Source organism: Budorcas taxicolor, chromosome 5 (assembly GCF_023091745.1).
Source record: "Budorcas taxicolor isolate Tak-1 chromosome 5, Takin1.1, whole genome shotgun sequence".
NCBI classification, from domain to species: Eukaryota; Metazoa; Chordata; class Mammalia; order Artiodactyla; family Bovidae; genus Budorcas; species Budorcas taxicolor.
Genome location: NC_068914.1, coordinates 118,398,523 through 118,418,387, shown reverse-complemented (window position 1 = coordinate 118,418,387; position 19,865 = coordinate 118,398,523). Strand labels below are relative to the sequence as shown.

At 47.7% G+C, this 19,865-nt stretch overlaps 1 protein-coding gene across 1 annotated transcript; it reads right to left on the bottom strand.

Moving 5' to 3' along the window:
- Positions 1-11,131: 11,131 nt before the first annotated feature.
- On the bottom strand, positions 11,132-19,174 carry LOC128048979 (apolipoprotein L3-like). The gene is made up of 3 exons (XM_052641479.1): positions 19,144-19,174; positions 14,437-14,563; positions 11,132-11,936 (listed from the first exon to the last, which is right to left on the bottom strand). Exons 1-3 carry the CDS (start codon positions 19,172-19,174, stop codon positions 11,132-11,134), a joined length of 963 nt encoding a protein of 320 aa, XP_052497439.1.
- Between the last annotated feature and the right edge of the window lie 691 nt (positions 19,175-19,865).

Genomic DNA, 19,865 nt, shown 5'->3' with positions numbered 1-19,865 from the left:
ATACCCACTTGTCAATGTGACTGGTGATAGAAATAAAGTCCGATGCTGTAAAGAGCAATATTGCATAGGAACCTGGAATGTTAGGTTTATGAATCAAGGCAAATTGGAAGTGGTCAAACAGGAGATGGCAAGAGTGAACGTCGACATTTTAGGAATCAGTGAACTAAAATGGACTGGAATGGGTGAATTTAACTCAGATGACCATTATATCTACTACTGTGGGCAGGAATCCCTAAGAAGAAATGGAATAGCCATCATAGTCAACAAGAATCTGAAATGCAGTACTTGGATGCAATTTCAAAAATGGTAGAATGATCTTTGTTTCCAAGGCAAACCATTCACTATCACAGTAATACAAGTCTATGCCCCGACCAGTAATGCTGAAGAAGCTGAAGGTGAATGGTTTTATGAAGACTTACAAGACCTTCTAGAACTAACACTCAAAAAAGATGTCCTTTTCATTATAGGGGACTGGAATGCAAAAGCAGGAAGTCAAGAAACATCTGGAGTAACAGGCAAACTTGGCCTTGGAGTACATAATGAAACAGGGCAGAGGCTAACAGAGTTTGCCAAGAGAATGCACTGGTTTCAGCAAACACCCTCTTCCAACAACACCAGAGAAGACTCTACACATGGACATCACCAGATGGTCAATACTGAAATCAGATTGATTATATTCTTTGCAGCCAAAGGAGAAGGTCTATACAGTATGCGAAAACAAGGCTGGGAGCTGACTGTGGCTCAGATCATGAACTTCTTATTGCCAAATTCAGACTTAAATTGAAGAAAGTAGGGAAAACCACTAGACCATTCAGGTATGACCTAAATCAAATCCCTAACATACATTGGAAGTGACAAATTGATTCAAGGGATTAGAGCTGATACTGCCTGAATAACTATGGATGGAGGTTCATGACATTGTACAGGAGGTAGGGATCAAGACCACCCCAAGGAGAAGAAATGCAAAAAGGCAAAATGATTGTCTGAGGAGGCCCTACAAATAGCTGTGAAAAGTAGAGAAGTGAAAGGCAAAGGAGAAAAGGAAAGATATACCCATTTGAATGAAGAGTTCCAAAGAATAGCAAGGAGAGGCAAGAAAGCCTCCCTCCATGATCAAGGTACTTGTTAATCAATATAAAAATTAAAGTACACTTCTAGAATTTGGGATCTGAAGCACTAAAGGGAGGAGGAGAATTAATATCTCAGTTTACAAAGCTAAGAATCAAGAAACAGTGGGTCCAGTTGAAAGCATAAGAAATGAAGATGTAAATAAGGTGCTCACAAGTACAAAGCTTCCTAATAGGGGATATCAAATTAGTGAAATAATGATATAAACAGAAGATGCGGAAAGGTGTAAGAAAAAGTAAAAAATAAAGAAATCCTTATTTTTCCAAGTCAGAAGTAAGGAAACAATATCAAAACATTTAAATTTATTTATTTTAATTGGCGGCTAATTACTTTACAATATTGTATTGGTTTTGCCATACATCAACATGAATCCACCATGGGTGTACACGTGTTCCCATCCTGAACTCCCCTCCCACTTTCCTCCCCAATATCAAATTTTTAAGTCAATAGAAAGAAAAATGGAACCCTAAATATTGACTAGCTATTGTGGTTGATGACTCCCCACCTTGCACCAGGCACCTTCCCAATTGCTTGGTATGAATTCACTTCCTTTTAGTTCTCACAGTGATCCTATAAGAAAGGAAGCTGAAGCTCAGAGAAGTGAAGCAATTTACTCAAAGCACACAGCTAGTGCTAGAGCCAGACTCCAAGTCCAGGTTCCTGTCTCCTGTGCACATTCTCACACCATTCCACCTCCCAGTGTAGTAATAGCATTTAAAGACCATGATTAGCTATCTAAGCTTTTCCTTGGGAAGGAAAGAGCAGAACCCTCCGTACAAACTGATCTGTACTTGGGACTGGATTGTTTCAACTGTAAGACAGCAGCAGTCAGTAACCCACAAAATGGGGTGGTTTCTAGTGCCACCACCCTCAAGATGATGGAAGTGGTTGAATTTAATGCCAACAAGAAATAAGTATGATTCTTGCTGTGACAGCTGTCAGTATGGGAGACATATTCGTTTTGATGAAACCAAGTTCTCTAAGAAAGTGAAAATGAAAGTGGAAGTGTTAGTCACTCAGTCGTGCCTGACTCTGCAAGCCCAGGACTGTAGCCCTCCAAGCTCTTCTGGAGGAAATTCTCCAGGTGAGAATACTGGTGGGCATTACCTCCTCCAGGAGATCTTCCCAACCCAGGGATGGAATGAGGTCTCCTGCATTGCGAGCAGATTCTTTACCTTCTGAGCCACTAAGGAAGCCCTCTAAATTCTCTAAGTAGGGATGGTAACTGGGGTTAAACCAGAATAATCAGAATGAACAGTAACTCTAAACAGACACACTGTCCAGCAGCATCTTGCCCACTCACATGGGCACCCATGGGCTTCCATCCACTCAAAGGAAGGAAGACCCCTTTCAGGGGGGGTGAATCCCACAGGCTGGCATCTCTGCTCCTGCAAAGACAAGGATGCTCTTGAAGATGATCAGAGAAGAGGTCAGAAGGGGCACCCACATAAACAACAATAATAAAAGATAATGATTACTATAAGGATGTTTCATTGGGCCAAGCTGAGTCTGTGAAAGGCCATGAGTTCAAAATAATGTTACATGGAGAGGACTTTAAATAAAGTGTGGTCAGAAAGGGAGACACAAAGGTTAAAAAGTGTGCTAGTGGTAATGCAGGTGACGCAAGACTCAAGAGACGTGGGTTCAGTCCTGGGGTTGGGAAGATCCCCTGGAGAAGGCATGGCAAACCACTCCAGTATTTTTGCCTGGGAAATCCAGTGGAGAGAGGAGCCCGGTGGGCTACAGTCCATGGGGTCACAAAGAGTTGGACACGACTGAGTCGGTATCTTTCTTTTCTTTCTATGTTGCCAAGAAGAGTAAGTATAATGGGAAATATTTCATTGTTAATTAAGTTTAGAAAGAAGAGAAGTCTTGAAATCTTTAGTATGTTTCTGTTTATTTACATGAATGTTTATGAAGGACTGAGAAAGAAAGAACAGGCCCTGACATCTGGAGGCTCGCCTAGTATCACAACAGGGCGATGCTTTTCTCCTTTTGGGTTTAAAGGCTCTCACAGAACTCCAGCCTCACACAGGGTCACCCTGAGAGCAGGATCGAAGGAGACAGCAAACACCTGTCATGGTGCCCTCACCAACACCACACCTCCTCCCTTGGCTGAAAAGCAACACGGCTTCTTCTTTACCAATCACACATTTATCCTCACTCTGTTCTCCATACAGGGAGTTACTGAGACTCACACTGGTAGAACTGACCCCAATTCTCTGCAGCATCCAATCTAGACTGGCCCCATTTCCTTAGAGTCTCCTTCAAATCCACTCACCTGAGCCCTATCCTAGCATCTTTCTTTGTAACAACTTCTCTCTCCGATCCCCAGGGCTGTCCCTCAGGAAGAGTAGCCATCAGGTTGCTCACTAGGGAGTGTGCCCAGTGGTGGAGGCTGGAGGCCCTGACCATGTGGGTGGGAGCGAATTCATAGAGGCAGACCCACCTCCAAAGAGGTGAGAGAGGAGCCCTCACTGGTCTCCTATCTCCTTCTCTCCCTAGAAGGTGCAGGAGCCCAGGAGCCAAGGCAGCCAGTTGCAATCACGAAACATGAAGATGAAGGGTCAAGGCAGAGAGAAGAGGTGGGCTCGGGCAGACAGGGCTGGATCCTGGATGATGCTGAACACTTCTAAATGCGTCATGATCCTTGACTTATTCTTCTGTCCTTCCCTGCCATTCTTGTCCTGGTCCTGACCCTTGTCTGGGGCCTCACTGGGTGTGGATGCTGGATGGTTCTCCGTTCTGCTGGATTCCTATCTGGGTGTCCTCCTCTGTTAGCCTCTGACTGGTCACTTCCTGGAAAGGCTGCCAGTGGGAGAGGGGAGGACTCTAGAGAAGCCTGTCCCCGCCCAACTACATGGCCAGACACAGAGACCTTCCCTCCACGTGGGCAGACAGAGATTCTACCAAACCTCTTCCTCCACGTGGTACACCTCATAGTCTATGGGCAGAGACAGCAGGGGTGAAGGCAGTGTCAAATTCAAAGTCCTTAGCCCATCGCCAGGCCCTCCCAATGCTCCTACTCCTGTCTTCTTCACCCTCCTGACTCCACGGGGCCTGGACCAGGGGCCTGGAGGACTCCCAGCTGCCTGGACGCTGGTTCGCCCCCAGCCTCCAGGCCTTCGCTCAGGCTGCCCCTCCAAGGCCTTTCCTCACCTGCCTCACCAGGTGAAATGTTACTTGTCCCTGGAGGCCCATCTCAAAAGCTTCCTCTGCCTGCTGTCGTCCTCTGTTTTCCCTCCAGTCTCCCCTGGAATCTTGCACTTTCCTGCCTGTGGGTCTGTTTGTGTGGAGTTTCTGCAGCTCCCAGCACCGGGCGGGGGCCCTGTCTCTTCTCTGCTGCTCCTCCTGCTCCAGGGTGTCTGGGGCTCCCTCCACCCTCCTGGGAACAGCCTGGCTAAAGTACGAGGTGTGGGACCAGTTACTGGGGCATATATCAACCAGATTCTCAAAGACATAGCACTACACCTCTTTCACCTGCAGGTGAGTAATTCCATTTGTTTTCCTTGTCTGTCTTCATACAAGCTCTTTCTGATAGAGAGTGCCATCAGATTTCCAAGCATTTCCATTGATGGGCATCCCACGCTTTTCCAGAACATCATCCTCTGCCAGTAAAACAGGATGTGAGACCTACATGGTCTATGCTCTCCAGCATCTTGGTTTAAGAAAGCTTTTGTATGAACACTGTATCTCAGGTAGCAGGAAAACCTGCATTTTTCATGTCTCCTTACCCCAGCCATGATATTTTTATCAGAGGAGAAAGAGGAAGAGAGAACTGTGGCAAAACATGAGGCTTACGTGAAATCTGCTACACTGTGCTGAGACTTGAAGACTTGAGCAGGACATTCCTAAACCTCCCCTTCCACAGGATGTCCAGTCCAGGTCTGGTCTGGGTGCGGGACCCAGCTTCCTCCAGCCTCTCGCTCTCTGCTCCCAAACTGCTGCCTGGGACTTTGAGGGGGAAAGCGTGGAGTCATTTCCTGACTGCAATGGAGGCAATTTTAAAAGCACAGAAATGGGTGTGCTACTCTTTGACTGAGAAAAGTACCAATTAAACATGTCCTGCTTGAATGAGGAGAAGGAGCCGAAGGAAAAAAGGAAGGGGGGATGAAGAGAAAGAGGAAGAAACAAAAAGACTCTAATCAATCAATCAATCAATTCCAAAGGGTCTAAATGAAAATGGAGAAGAACAAGAACTACAAACATACTAGGAAACATGTTAAAAATAATTTTGAATTGGGCCAACCATTCTCATCAAGACACAATTGCCAGAGCCACAAGGAAGGGCTGATTTATTTGACCTCTTGAAAACTAAATATTTCAAAAGGAAGCCACAAACCAAGTCAGAAAAGAAGGAGAGACAGGAAGACACTGTTTGCAATATTTATAGTAGACAAAGATGAACATTCCCAACACAGAGAGAGCCTAAACTCCACATGAAAAGACTGAATACCGTTTCTCACAAATGGGCAAGAGATGTGAACGAACAATTCCCGGGGAGGCGACTTGCCCAGGGTCACGCAGCCTTCCGTGGACAGAGTGGGGCCAAGTCCAGACCTTCTGACATGGTATGTAAGGGAGGGGAGTGGAATGTGATTTTAATAACCCAGAAATTTCTAGGTTTGTCTCTACCTTTATAAACACATAGATCTAATCTCACGCCCCTCTTGCTATACTGATGTATCTACAGTTTGGCTTCTTTAGAAGTTCTTTAGACTGTAAACCCTGTATCATCATGTGGGCGTTGCACAGCAGGGCCTGCGTCTCCCCACGTGGTCTCCCGTCCTTCCTCTCTCAGGCCTTCGTTTTTCCCCAGGACCTGGCACTGAGCAGGCACTCAGGACAGGGTGGGTGATGAAAGCGGATTCCTTGTATCTCAAAAGAAGATACAAGGTTTGCCCCCATCAGCCCCCGCACAGCACCCAGGGGCAGACTCAAGGCAGCCAGGCCACAAGGAGGAAGGACTCTAGCCCCCCTGCCCTCTTCCATCCCCTCAGCTTTCTTGAAGTTTCCCAAAGGACTGAGCACCCACAACATGCACCTTCCTTCTGGGGCCGCTGCTCATGTCTCAGGGGTCCACATCCCAGGCTGAGACCACCTAAGCAGGCGGCTACCTCCCTCTGCACTATTTAGGGGTCCCGCGGGTGGGAGGGAGCCTTCAGAAACACCTGCTTCCACATCCAGGCTCTGTCCCTCGGGCCATGGCTTCACCCCTCTGAGCTTCCTTTTCCCTTCTTTTGTGAACTAGTGGCAATCAAGGTTTGCTCAGACAGTCGTCCTGAAGATGGGGAGATGGGCGGGGGTCCTACCCCCCGTGCTTACCCAGGAGTCTTCCTCTGGCTGAGCATGAATAAGATCCAGCTGTCGTCAGCTCTGCAGATGTAGCTGCCTTCTGTGTGTCTCTGCAGTAAACCACGCGCACCTTCTGGTCCTGGATATATTCGTAGAACCAAAAGGGAAGTGAAACCCTCACTTGTGAGTGGCTCAAGTTACTAACACCCTGCCCTCCAAGCCCCGCCCAGACCTATTTCCACACTCCTGCTGCCCCCTTAGAGAAACAACCCCAGCCCCGACCTCCCACGTCCTTCTGACACAGCCCACTCTGCCTTGGCTCCTTTAAGGAGATCTGCCACCAACACACCGAGAGTCCCTTGGCCAACCACTCCCCCACCCCATGGCCGTCTTTCCACCCTCTCAGCCCTCCCCACCCACCCACTCACCAGCCTGCTTGCTTTATTCACCCTCATGCCACCAGCACGTGGCATGTTCCAGAACACACCAGCTCCTCACCGCATCCTGGTCATATTGCTGCTGCCTAAGGTCACATCCATGTGGCTTCTAGGGTTTGTTCATGCAGGTCCTTCTGGCGGGACACCTGCTGCATCGAACCTGGAGAAATCATAGTCACCCTGTAAAGCCAAAGTCTGGCATCACCTCCTCTGAGAAGCCCTCCAGAACCTCCCCTGCAGAGTCCCCTGTCCCTGCTCTGCTCGCTTGGTACTTGGGAGAGGGGCCTAAGGCTACCCCTCAGCCTCTGTGTCCACGCCCCACCCAACTCCCTTTGATCAAGTCCTTCTAGACTTGGCCCTGCTGACAGGCACAGAACTAGTGCCTTCAGGTCCCAGCAACTTGCCTGAGGAGGCCCAGCCTTGGCGGTCAAGGTCAGTGGATGGATGCCAGTTTGTGGGAAGGGCTGAGAGCATGCTGCCATTTTCTACCCTGGATTATTTCTAGTTGCACAGTTTCTTTTCTCAAAATGGAGGGCCTTTGGAGGAAGGCTGCTGATCTGGCACCTCAAAAGCCAACAACAGAAAACCAGTCTCCTTTTCTGCTTGCTTCCTGAGCAGAGAGCTGCAGTGTATGGAGGGCTGATCATCAGCCACCCTCTGTGCAGGCTCTCTCCACGCCATTCCTGTTGTGGTCTCACATCAGCTCTAGGAAGTGTCGGCTCCATTTTTCAGAGAAAGAAACAGAGGAAAAGGTCCTGCAGCCTACAGTCCTGGTGGCATTTTCTTCTTTGCTCCCACCACAAGGGGCAGCAGTGGGGCTGGAACCCCCATGGAGGCCCACCTCCTCTTCCATCAGGGGTGCTTCATCCCAGAAAATGGCCCGGTCATCATGGCCACCATCCCCATCTTAGAGGGAGGGACAGAGGAGTGATGGGTGTTACTCCATGAGGACCACACTCTACAGTTTGGTCTGACAATTACCCTGGAACGAAGACCAGGAATCTGACCTGATGTTTGCAGTAAGGTATCTGATGGCAGGGGCGAGGAGGGGACTTTCTACCAGCAACTCAGGGGAGGAGCCAAGATTCAAACCAAGGTTGTCACTGCCTATTGTAAACTTCATTCCTTGTTTAAAGTTCCTTTTTTTTTTCTCCTTAAAATCATTTTTTCCCCAGTAAAGTCCCTCCTACTGATTCTTCTCTCTTCCACTAGCATGAGTTTATCTGGAAGTTAAGCAAAAGCACCCTGAGATGCAGAACTCAGCTAGTCCAGAGGAACTGTGTCCAGCTGTCATGAAGGTCCTCTGCTGAGAATGCCCAAGAGATGCCAGACCATCCTGGGCTCAATAACACAAGCTCACGGGAGAGCAACCGTGGGAGCCGCAGACTCAGATCAAGGTGAGGATTCAGCAAGACCTCAGTCCAGGGGCAGCAGAGAGACCACCCCATCTGCAGACCCTAAAGAGTCAGTGATGATGAAATTGGGCTCCACTTGACCCCAGCGTCAAAAGAGAAGTACCCCAGGATGGCTACAGCGACCTACCTGCCTGTCCTGTCCCTTTATATAGGATCAGTGGGAGTGAGAAGGGGGCTTCAGACTGAGCATGTGACCTGAGGGCTTCAGAGTCACTAGAGTTGCTGATGGAGATGGGCACCAGGGGGCAGAGCGCAGGGGATCCCCTCCAGGCTGACAGAGCACAGGGGATCCCCTCCAGGCCTACAGAGCACAGGGGATCCCCTCCAGGCTGACAAACCTCAGGGAACCGGTCTCGGCCACTCTCTGCCAGGCTGCTCTCATCACAATAGCCAAAGTGTGGAAGAAAGGAAAATAAGAGAAGAAAAATTATGTGTATGCATACCACAGACTATGACTCACGTGAAAAGGGAAGAAAGTTCTTTTTTAAAAATTATTTTAAAAGGAGGAAAATTCAGACACATGCTACAGCCTGGATGTGCCTTAAACACATTGTGTTCAGTGAAATAAAACAGTCACAAAAAACTTATTGCATTTTCTGTGTTTATTAGGTTTGCAGAGTAGGCAAATCGATAAAGACAGAAAGCAGGGTGGTGGTTGTCAGGGGCTGTGGGAGGGGGAGGCGAGTCCGGTCCAGTGGAGCCTCAGGTTTCAGGAAGAAAGAATATGGAGATGCATGGTGTCACGCTGCACAAGAGATGAATGGATTTGATGCCACTCACCTGTACACTAAAAATGCTTAAGTGGTCAATTTTCTGTTGTGTATATTTCACCACAGGAAGGAAAAAAGAAAGGAGAAAAACCCCATCAGAAAGGACAAATATTGCATGATTCCACTCATATGAGGTCCTGAGAGGAGGCAAATTCATAAAAATCAGGGGTACACTGTGCTTGCCAGGGCTGGAGAGGAGGGAGAATGAGGTATTAGCACATAATTGGGACATAGTTTCATTTTTGATGTAAAACAATCTGTGGATGGATGGTGATGCTGGTTGTACAATGATGTGAGTGTCCTTAATACCACTGAACTGTACACTTAAAAGTGGGTAAAATGGTAAAAATTTGATGATTTTCAAAAATTAAAGCAAACTGTTGAAAAGCTGAACCTTTGTGGGCAAACATAGCAGCACCTGAACGCTTTACAGTCTGTAAAACACTTTCACACTCAACGCCGTGCAAGCTACCACAGGCCTGTGATGGAAACATTTACTATCTCAGTGTCACCTGGGAAAACTAAGGCTCAGACTTGCCCCCAAATGGGAAAACTGGCAGGTCGGTCTGTTTTCTGGACCATGCCATTTCCTTAGAGGAAGAGAAATCCTTCATCCCTCCAGTAGTCTAAAAAATGTACTTTCCTTCCATAAATGCTCCCTGTGAGCTTGAGATGAGTCATAAACATCAATTACCTCTTGTCCAAAGAAGCGAGCTCAGAGGCCTGAGTCCCTAGGGGCCACAGAGAGCTGATTCTGGCGGGGCCGATGGGGACCCTCTGTGACTGGCATCAAGTGTCAACTCACTTCTGGAACAGCCCCACCTCGGGGGGAAAGCTGCCTCAACTCCTCCTTCACAGAGACTCTGGGAGCCACTCTGCTGTGTCCCCATCTCTGTGTCTTCCATGAGTGGGGGGAGATGAGTGGCATCATGCAGCCCTCCCTGATGGGGATAAGATGGAAGCAGTGACAGACTTCATTTTCTCAGGCTCCAAAATCACTGTGGATGGTGACTGCAGCCATGAAATTAAAAGACATTTGCTTCTTGGAAGAAAAGTTATGACCAACCTAGACAGCGTGTTAAAAATCAGAGACATCACTTTGCTGACAAAGTCCCCTCTAGTCAAAGATATGATTTTCCAGTAGTCATGTTTGGATGTGAGAGTTGGACCATAAAGAAGGCTGAGCGCTGAAGTATTGATGCTTCTGAACTGTGGTGTTGGAGAAGACTCTTGAGAGTCCCTTGGACAGCAAGGAGATCCAACCAGTCCATCCTAAAGGAAATCAGTAGGGAATATTCATTGGAAGGATTGATGCTGAAGCTGAAACTTCAATATTTTGGCCACCTGGTGCAAAGAGCTGACTCATTTGAAAAGACCCTGATGCTGGGAAAGATTGAAGGTGGAAGAAGAGGATGACAGAGGATGAGCTGGCTTGATGGCATCACCGACTCAATGGACATGAGTTTGAGTAAACTCTGGGAGTTGGTGAGGCAGATACGACTGAGCGACTGAACTGAACTGAACTGACTGGGACTTGGTGATGGACAGGGAGGCCTGGCGTGCTGCAGTCCATGGGGTCGCAAAGAGTCAGACATGACTGAACGACTAACTGAACAGAACTGAAGAACTGATAAAAAATTTCAAAGGGATAAATCCGTAGATAGATACACGTATAATGGAATCACTTTGCTACACACCTGAAGCTAATACAATATTGTAAATCAAAGATACTTTAATAAAACATGGAAACAAACAAGTCACTCCCTACTGAGTTCAAAGGTGAGTTGATGCTGGAGAAGTAGGGCTAGAGACCATCACCAGGGGGAAACCCTTCCTGCTGGAATATCAGACCCTGGGGAGGGCGATAGAGGAGCCCCTGCTACTTGTGCAGGATCTCTACAATCCTAACTCTCTGGCTTTCTCCCTTTTTCAAAGCTCCCCTACTCCTGGCCTGTCATTGCTAGTCTCCCTGTCTCTCCTTATTCTTCCCTCAGTGTCTTCTTCAGTCCAAAATACATGGTTTCTCCCCTTGACCCTGCACACGTCCCTGGTCCCTGCATTGCTCTAAGGGTGGCCCAGCCGGGTCCTATTGCAGACTCTCATAGATCCGGGTGAGCTTCTCCAACTTCCTCTCCAGCTCCTGGGCTTCCTGCCTCATGTTCTCAGCTGATGCTGTCTTTGCCCCCTCCTGCAAGTCCTGTGCGTTTTTCACCAGAGAGTACACGTCCAGCCCTATGAATACACCTGAGAGGACTCCACTCCTGATGCGGGCTGCTCTAGTCGCTGCCAGAGGTGTGCCTCCAAAATTTCTTGTCACCTGCTGGGCACTTTGGGCAGAGAGTCGCCCGCTGTTTACGAAGTGCTGAGCAGTGGCTACTAATTGAGGGTTGCGTCTGGCCACCCTAATGGCTTGAATATGCTTCGCAAAGTCTTTAACTTTTTTGAGAAGACTTATGGATTTTGCTGTGGCTTTGCTAAGGCGCATGGCCTGGGTTTCTGCTGATGACTTGTTTATAGTTTCCACCACCATGGTGGACAAACCTGTTACAGTAGCTGCTGCTCCCAGCCCTATTCCAGCGGCTGAGAGTCCCAGACTGAGGCCTGCTGTAAAGGGTGCCAGACCCAGGCCAAGGATGCTCAGGGCACCAGACGCAATACCGGTGGAGGAGGCTACCATATTGGAGATGGTGCAGTCCCTGTGCACCTTGTCAACACTGTCTGCGAGCTCACGGAGCTTTTTTATGCTCTCCTTCAGCTCCTGTTTTACCTGAGGAAACTCCTTCAAAAACCTCTCCTTTTCCTGCTGGTATTTTTGGGACCCCTCTTGGTTCTTCCTGTTCAAGATTGTTAGCAGCTTGATCAGACATTCACTGAGTCCATCTGCCTCTTCCCTGTAACAATGAACATTAAAGTCTTAGAAGACAGTGTGCTTGTCTATGAAACAGGCTCAACAAGCTCTATCCTGCATAAACCACAGAGATTTTATGGTAAATCACAAGAATTTTAATAATGTAAAATTTTTTCCAACCTTAAACCCTCATTTGGATATTGTTAGTGCTTCATGTACTTATTCAATCATGGAATAAATAAGCAAAGGTCAGCTTAGGAGACATTTAATTTAAGAGAGATATTTGATAAAGACACCTCAAAGGCAGACCAATACCATCACTTCCAGAATGTATGTAAAATGGGAACTTCACAGAAAAACAGGGAATTGGGATTAGAGCAGAAAACCCTTCATTCGAGGACCTTTGAGGAGTCCTCTTTTTCTTTGCTCTTGGCTGCTAGGATGTGGTCCAACGGACCAAGGATATTCTGGCTGGTAGGAATGTCCTCGTCTGCCTGGGACTTCGGCCACTGGACAGTCTGACAAGTTGACATGTGGTGGGCCTCTGGGTCACGTGGTATCACTTCTGACCTCTGGAGGAGCTGGACGCTAGGGCAGTAATCTGACCTCTGGGAGGGGCTGGAGATGACAGGTCAGGGTAATGTGCTGTTAAATAGGGTGAGCGTCCCTGGCGGGCAGTGCTCCATGTGTCCTGCCCCACTGAATCCAGGACAGTAATGCATCCTGGGGACAATGGAGGCTTCGTATGTGAAAACTGCCCAGACTCTGCCCTGTGGCTGATGGGAAACTGCACCCTTCCCTGTAATAAACCATAACTGGGATCCTGAAGCTTTAAGTCAGTCTGTGCATCTTCTACGGAGTTCTAGAATCTGAGGGTGGTTGTGGGATCCCCCAAATTTGCCCTTTATGGAAAATGTAGGGGCAGTCCTGGGACTGTGCCCTCATACTTTTCAGATCGGCTAACTGTGCGTCTCGATTTTATTTTATTTTTTAATCAAAACTCAGCTAGAAGGACCCTTAACGATCATTTTGCCTGGCATCCGCTCTACCCAAGCCTGATACCCTTGGCTTTCTCAGCAGAAGGACACTGGGTCTGTCACTGCCCATATTGACTGGGAAGCAGGAGATGAGCTGTGCGCCCTGTTCCCGTGGGCCCTCCAGCTCACCTCACTGACTCCTGAGCCAGCACCCAGCACCCCTGTCCTCTCAGGGGTCACATGTTAATTTGTGACAGCCTCGTGAGCCTGCACCCCAAGGCTGTGTGCAACTTTATGGAACCTCTAAAGGTTCAAGAGACTTGAGGAAACGCCCATCTGAACGGCTGAGCCTGAAGAGACCGGCACTTGCATAGCGGGTGGAGGAAGTGTTTTCCTCTTGAGTGGGGATGCGTGAGGCTCCTCAGAATCCCTCAAATGACACACAATCACAGCCACTCACTGTGACCCTTGAGGGCTCCCTGAGCCACACGGCCTTCCTACTGTCATGACGGCTCCTCCTAGACTAGAAGAGGGTCCCAGATGGACTGAGAATCCATGTCGCAGGCAGGGTGTGGAGGACATGGTCACCCAGGGCCCTCTGGCCCAGCTTGAGGGGATCCCATCAGGAAGGGAAGAAATGTCCCCCTCTCCCACTCCAAGAACCTCTGCTAGGGTCACAGCCCCTTCAGTCCTGTGTCCTCGGGGCCCACTCTCCCCACTCTAGTCCTGGCCCTGCTGCCCAAGCCCGCCTACTCGTCCTCCAACCTGGACCCTCTTCTCCACCCTGACTTCTAGGTCTTACCCTGGTCCAGACCTCCCTGGGCCTTTGGACGAGATGATTGCACTTGGTTCCCCACCTCTGACTCTGCAGTTCACTCTGAGGCCATCACCACAATCCATCAGATTAAATTGCTATTCCCACTGGACACATAACACATGACAAATCTGAGGCTCAAAGTCTTAAACCCACAGGCTCAGAGTTGGGCAGGGCTAGATCCAGGATCCCACCAGGTCCAACCAGTTCCCCTCCAGCCTCTCTGCCTTATTGGCCAGCAGGAACCTGCAGTGTTGGTATAATTCCTAAGATGGGGAGTCAAAGAGTTTTAGAATCCCAGGAACACAAAATGGTGTTTGGGTCAGGATTTTCCGACTTGACCCAAAGGAAGTCCTTCTTGGTTCTCATCTCCAGGAAGAAGGTCCCTGATTCTTCCCAACAAGCTTATTTTAATTTAACATTGATTGAGCACCTACTCGGTGTCAGCAATCATGAAAAGCACTTGTATACCCGATCTCAGTGTCCTCACGGTAAAACTGAACAGAGGATGAAGCAGAGAGTAGTTCCGTAACTCGTTCAAGGTCATATGACCTGCCCTTTCTTGCAGGTTTCGTCTCTTCTCAACCCAATGTCATTCAATGCCAACAAATAACACGGAGGAAACATTCCACATAGGATCTTGAGGAGGAACATCTTCGACCCCAACCATAGGATCTTTCTGGAGGAAACTAGCCTAGGAGAATCTTCCTGGGGGCATGTTGGTGACATTCCTGGTGTACCTGCATGGTTACCTGGACAAATTGGCCTCGGTCACAAGATTCTCCCAGGGTTCATCTTCAGTGAGCAGGGATAGCAGTTCTTCCAAACTCATATTCTTCTGGACATACTCAAAGATATCCTTATAAAAGCTTTGGCTCTCTAGACAGGAAAATAAAAATTGAAGATTCAAATAAACTATGGTGTGATGTAAACGGTATCGAGTATAAGTGGTTAAAGTTCACCTTTCTGAGCAGCATTCATCTGGTACGCTGTTGATGGATTTCTCTGGGGTCTCAGGTGGACTGTATGCACCAGCCCCAATTCATAAGTTAACGCCCAGACCCACCCACTCTGCAATGACTGTATTAGAAGACAGGGGGCTTCAAGGCAGTCATTAGGTGAAATGAGGCCTTCAGTGTGGGCCCTTAATTCAGTAACATCAGTGTCCTTATTAAATGAAGAGACGTCAGATCTCTTCCTCTCTCTCTCTTCCCTGAAGTACTAAGTGTTCTTAGGGTTTCTTTTTCTCATGCATCACTAAGGGCGAAATGAACTCAGGGCTCACATGGAGGGAACCCACAGCACTAGATCTGTGTGTTGACTGCTTAGGGTGCTGTGGGTGGAGGAAATAACTGAGCACCTGGGTGTGTGTGGGCTTCCCTTTTAGCTCAGTTGGTAAAGAATCTGCCTGCAGTGCAGGAGACCCGAGTTCGATCCCCGGGTTGGAAAGATCCCTGGCTTGGGAAGATTCCCTGGAGAAGGAACTGGCAACCCACTCCAGTAACCTTGCCTGGAAAATCTCATGGACAGAGGAGCCTGGTGGGCTGCAGTCCATGGGGTCACAAAGAGTCGGGCACGACTGAGCAAGTAACACTTACTTAGGGCTTCCCTTGTGGCTCAGCTGGTAAAGAATCCGCCTGCAATGCGGGAGACCTGGGTCGATCCCTGGGTTGGGAAGATCCCCTGGAGAGAGAAAGCCTACCCACTCCGGAAGCACTGTGGCTTGACGGACAGCGCAGGAAGAGCAGCCGAGAGGAGCTACCCCACATCCAAGGAGCGGCGGTTGCATGGCAAGAGGGCCGAGAGGAGCTACTCCCCGTTCAGGTCAGGAGGGGCAACTCGTCCAAGGTAAGGAGCAGTGGCTGCGCTTTGCTGGAGCAGCCGTGAAGAGATACTCCACGTCCAAGGTAAGAAAAACCCAAGTAAAATGGTAGGTGTTGTGAGAGGTCATCAGAGGACAGACACACTGAAACCATACTCACAGAAAACTAGTCAATCTAATCACCCTAGGACCACAGCTTTGTCTAGCTCTATGAAACTAAGTCATGCCCATGGGGCAAGCCAAGACAGGCGGGTCATGGTGGAGAGGTCTGACAGAATGTGGTCCTCTGGAGAAGGGAATGGCAAACCACTTCAATATTCTTCCCTTGAGAACACCATGAACAGTATGAAAAGGCAAAATGATAATATACTGAAAAGGAACTCCCCAGGTCAGTAGGTGCCCAACATGCTACTGGAGATCAGTGGAGAAATAACTCCAGAAAGAATGAAGGGATGGAGCCAAAGCAAAAACAATACCCAGTTGTGGGCGTGACTGGTGATAGAAGCAAGATCCGATGTTGTAAAGGGCAATATTGCATAGGAACCTGGAATGTTAGGTCCATGAATCAAGGCAGGTTGGAAGTGGTCAAACAAGAGATGGCAAGAGTGAATGCCAACATTCTAGAAATCAGCAAACTAAAATGGACCGTAATGGGTGAATTTAACTCAGATGACCATTATATCTACTACTGTGGGCAGGAATCCCTCAGAAGAAATGGAGTAGCCATCATGGTCAACAAAAGAGTCTGAAATGCAGTACTTGGATGCAATCTCAAAAATGACAGAATGATCTCTGTTCGTTTCCAAGGCAAACCATGCAATATCACGGTAATCCAAGTCTATGCCCCAACCAGTAGTGCTGAAGAAGCTGAAGTTGAATGGTTCTGTGAAGACCTACAAGACCTTTTAGAACTAACACCCCCAAAAGATGTCCTTTTCATTATAGGGGACTGGAATGCAAAAGTAGGAAGTCAAGAAACACCTGGAGTAACAGGCAAATTTGGCCTTGGAATGCGGAATGAAGCAGGGCAAAGGCTAGTAGAGTTTTGCCAAGAAAATGCACTGGTCATAGCAAACACCCTCTTCCAACAACACAAGAGAAGACTACACATGGACATCACCAGATGGTCAGCACCAAAATCAGACTGATTATATTCTTTGCAGCCAAGATGGAGAAGCTCTATACAGTCAACAAAAACAAGACCAGGAGCTGACTGTGGCTCAGATCATGAACTCCTTATTACCAAATTCAGACTGAAATTGAAGAAAGTAGGGAAAACTGCTAGACCATTCAGGTATGACCTAAATCAAATCCCTTATTATTATACAGTGGAAGTGAGAAATAGATTTAAGGGCCTACCTAGATCTGATAGATAGACTGCCTGATGAACTATGGAATGAGTTTCATGACATTGTACAGGAGACAGGATTAAAGACCATCCCCATGGAAAAGAAATACAAAACAGCAAAATGGCTGTCTGGGGAGGCCTTACTAATAGCTGTGAAAAGAAGAGAAGCAAAAAGCAAAGGAGAAAAGGAAAGATATAAGCATCTGAATGCAGAGTTCCAAAGAATAGCAAGAAGAGATAAGAAAGCCTTCTTCAGAGATCAATGCAAAGAAATAGAGGAAAACAACAGAATGGGAAAGACTAGAGATCTCTTCAAGAAAATTAGAGATACCAAGGGAACATTTCATGCAACGATGGGCTCGATAAAGGACAGAAATTGTATGGACCTAACAGAAGCAGCAGATATTAAGAAGAGGTGGCAAGAATACACAGAGGAACTGTACAAAAAAGATCTTCATGACCTGGATAATCACGATGGTGTGATCACTCATCTAGAGCCAGACATCCTGGAATGTGAAGTCAAGAGGGCCTTAGAAAACATTACTGTGAACAAAGCTAGTGGAGGTGATGGAATTCTAGTGGAGCTATTTCAAATCCTGAAAGATGATGCTATGAAAGTGCTGCACTCAATAAGCCAGCACATTTGGAAAACTCAGCAGTGGCCACAGGACTGGAAAAAGTCAGTTTTTATTCCAATCCCAAAGAAAGCCAATGCCAAAGAATGCTCAAACTACCGCACAATTGCACTCATCTCACATGCTAGTAAAGTAATGCTCAAAATTCTCCGAGCGAGGCTTCAGCAATACGTGAACCGTGAACTCCCTGATGTTCAAGCTGGTTTTAGAAAAGGCAGAGGAACCAGAGATCAAATTGCCAACATCCACTGGATCATGGAAAAAGCAAGAGAGTTCCAGAAAAACATCTATTTCTGCTTTATTGACTATGCCAAAGCCTTTGACTGTGTGGATCACAATAAGCTGTGGAAAATTTTGAAAGAGATGGGAATACCAGACCACCTGACCTGCCTCCAGAGAAATCTGTATGCAGGTCAGGAAGCAACAGTTAGAACTGGACATGGAACAACAGACTGGTTCCAAATAGGAAAAGGAGTACGTCAAGGCTTATGCTGTCACCCTGCTTATTTAACTTCTATGCAGAGTACATCATGAGAAATGCTGGGCTGCCAGAAGCACAAGCTGGAATCAAGATTGCTGGGAGAATTATCCATAACCTCCGATATGCAGATGACACCACCCTTATGTCAGGAAGTGAAGAGGAACTAAAAAGCCTCTTGAAAGTGAAAGAGGAGAGTGAAAAAGTTGGCTTAAAGCTCAACTTTCAGAAAACTGAGAACATGGCATCCAGTCCATCACTTCATGGGAAATAGATGGGGAAACAGTGGAAACAGTGTCAGACTTTTTTTGGGGGGGGCTCCAAAATCACTGCAGATGGTGACTGTAGCCATGAAATTAAAAGACGCTTACTCCTTGGAAGAAAAGTTATGACCACCCTAGATAGCATATTCAAAAGCTGAGACATTACTTTGCCGACTAAGGTCTGTCTAGTCAAGGCTATGGTTTTTCCAGTAGTCATGTATGGATGTGAGAGTTGGACTGTGAAGAAGGCCGAGCGCTGAAAAATTGATGCTTTTGAACTGTGGTGTTGGAGAAGACTCTTGAGAGTCCCTTGGACTGCAAGGAGATCCAACCAGTCCATTCTGAAGGAGATCAGCCCTGGGTGTTCTTTGTAAGGAATGATGCTAAAGCTGAAACTCCAGTACTTTGGCCACCTCATGCGAAGAGTTGACTCTTTGGAAAAGACTCTGATGCTGGGAGGGATTGGGGGCAGGAGGAGAAGGGGACGACAGAGGATGAGATGGCAGGATGGCATCACCGACTTGATGGACATGAGTTTGAGTGAACTCCGGGAGATGGTGATGGACAGGGAGGCCTGGCGTGCTGCAATTCATGGAGTTGCAAAGAGTCGGACAGGACTGAGCGACTGAACTGAAAAGAACTGAGTATGTATATAGCTTCCTGCTAAAGACAGCAGGGGAGTACTCTCTCTGCCCCCTTCTGATGTCTATGTCAGAAGCTTTCTCTATCTCTTTTATACTTTAATAAATCTTTATTACACTAAAGCTCTGAGCCATCAAGCCTTGTCACCGGCCCTGGATTGAATTCCTCTCCTCCAGAGGCCAAGAATCCTGGTGCCTTTAACGGCTCTGCAACAATCTCTCAACACCACTCTCACAAGTAGAAACCAGTCCGAGACGAGGCAGCTGATTACCTGAGCTTCCCCTACGGTCTTCTGAGCTCATGGTGGCAGCAGCTGGGTCTCAGAGATCTTCCTTCAGCTCCTTGTCTGGGTCGGGCTGGAAGGAGGTGAGGCTTCACCCCTGGGGAACAGAAATCAGGCTGTGGGCTCCATCAATAGTGAGCAGTGGCTCAGGGAGCAGTGAGGGGCGAGGTCTCTGGCAGGTTCCCCTGCAATGACCACAAATGCCACTGGGGACTTAACCTGGCGTGTTTCTCTGTCTCCTGTGCTCTGCTGGCTGCTAGTTCAGAAAAGTTACTCATCCTCCTACCAGCTCCCTCCAAGCCAACTCAAAGTCCTGCTCTCCTGTTGGGGCACAAGGAGAGGATAATCAGACCGGAGACAGCCAATTGTGAAGTGATCAAAGCAATAAAACCAGAGGCAGAAAAACAGATGGGAAGGGAACATTCTAGAAATTATGTGAGGTTGGGAACACTTGTGCTCACTAATTGGTAATAACTAATATCGGTCCATTGTCAATGACGTGCAGGCTCCTGAAACTCACCTAAACTTGGGTCAGCCCAAGTTTGCATGCTGCTACCAGAGCCTGGACTTGAACCCAAGTGTTTCTGATCCAAATCCCAGGTTTGTGATGATTATGCTCTACTCCCTTTAATGTAAAAAAATATATAATTGTGGATGTATGCTTATTGGAAAATAACTCTTCTTAATTAAAATGATGTCTTGCTCCTGTG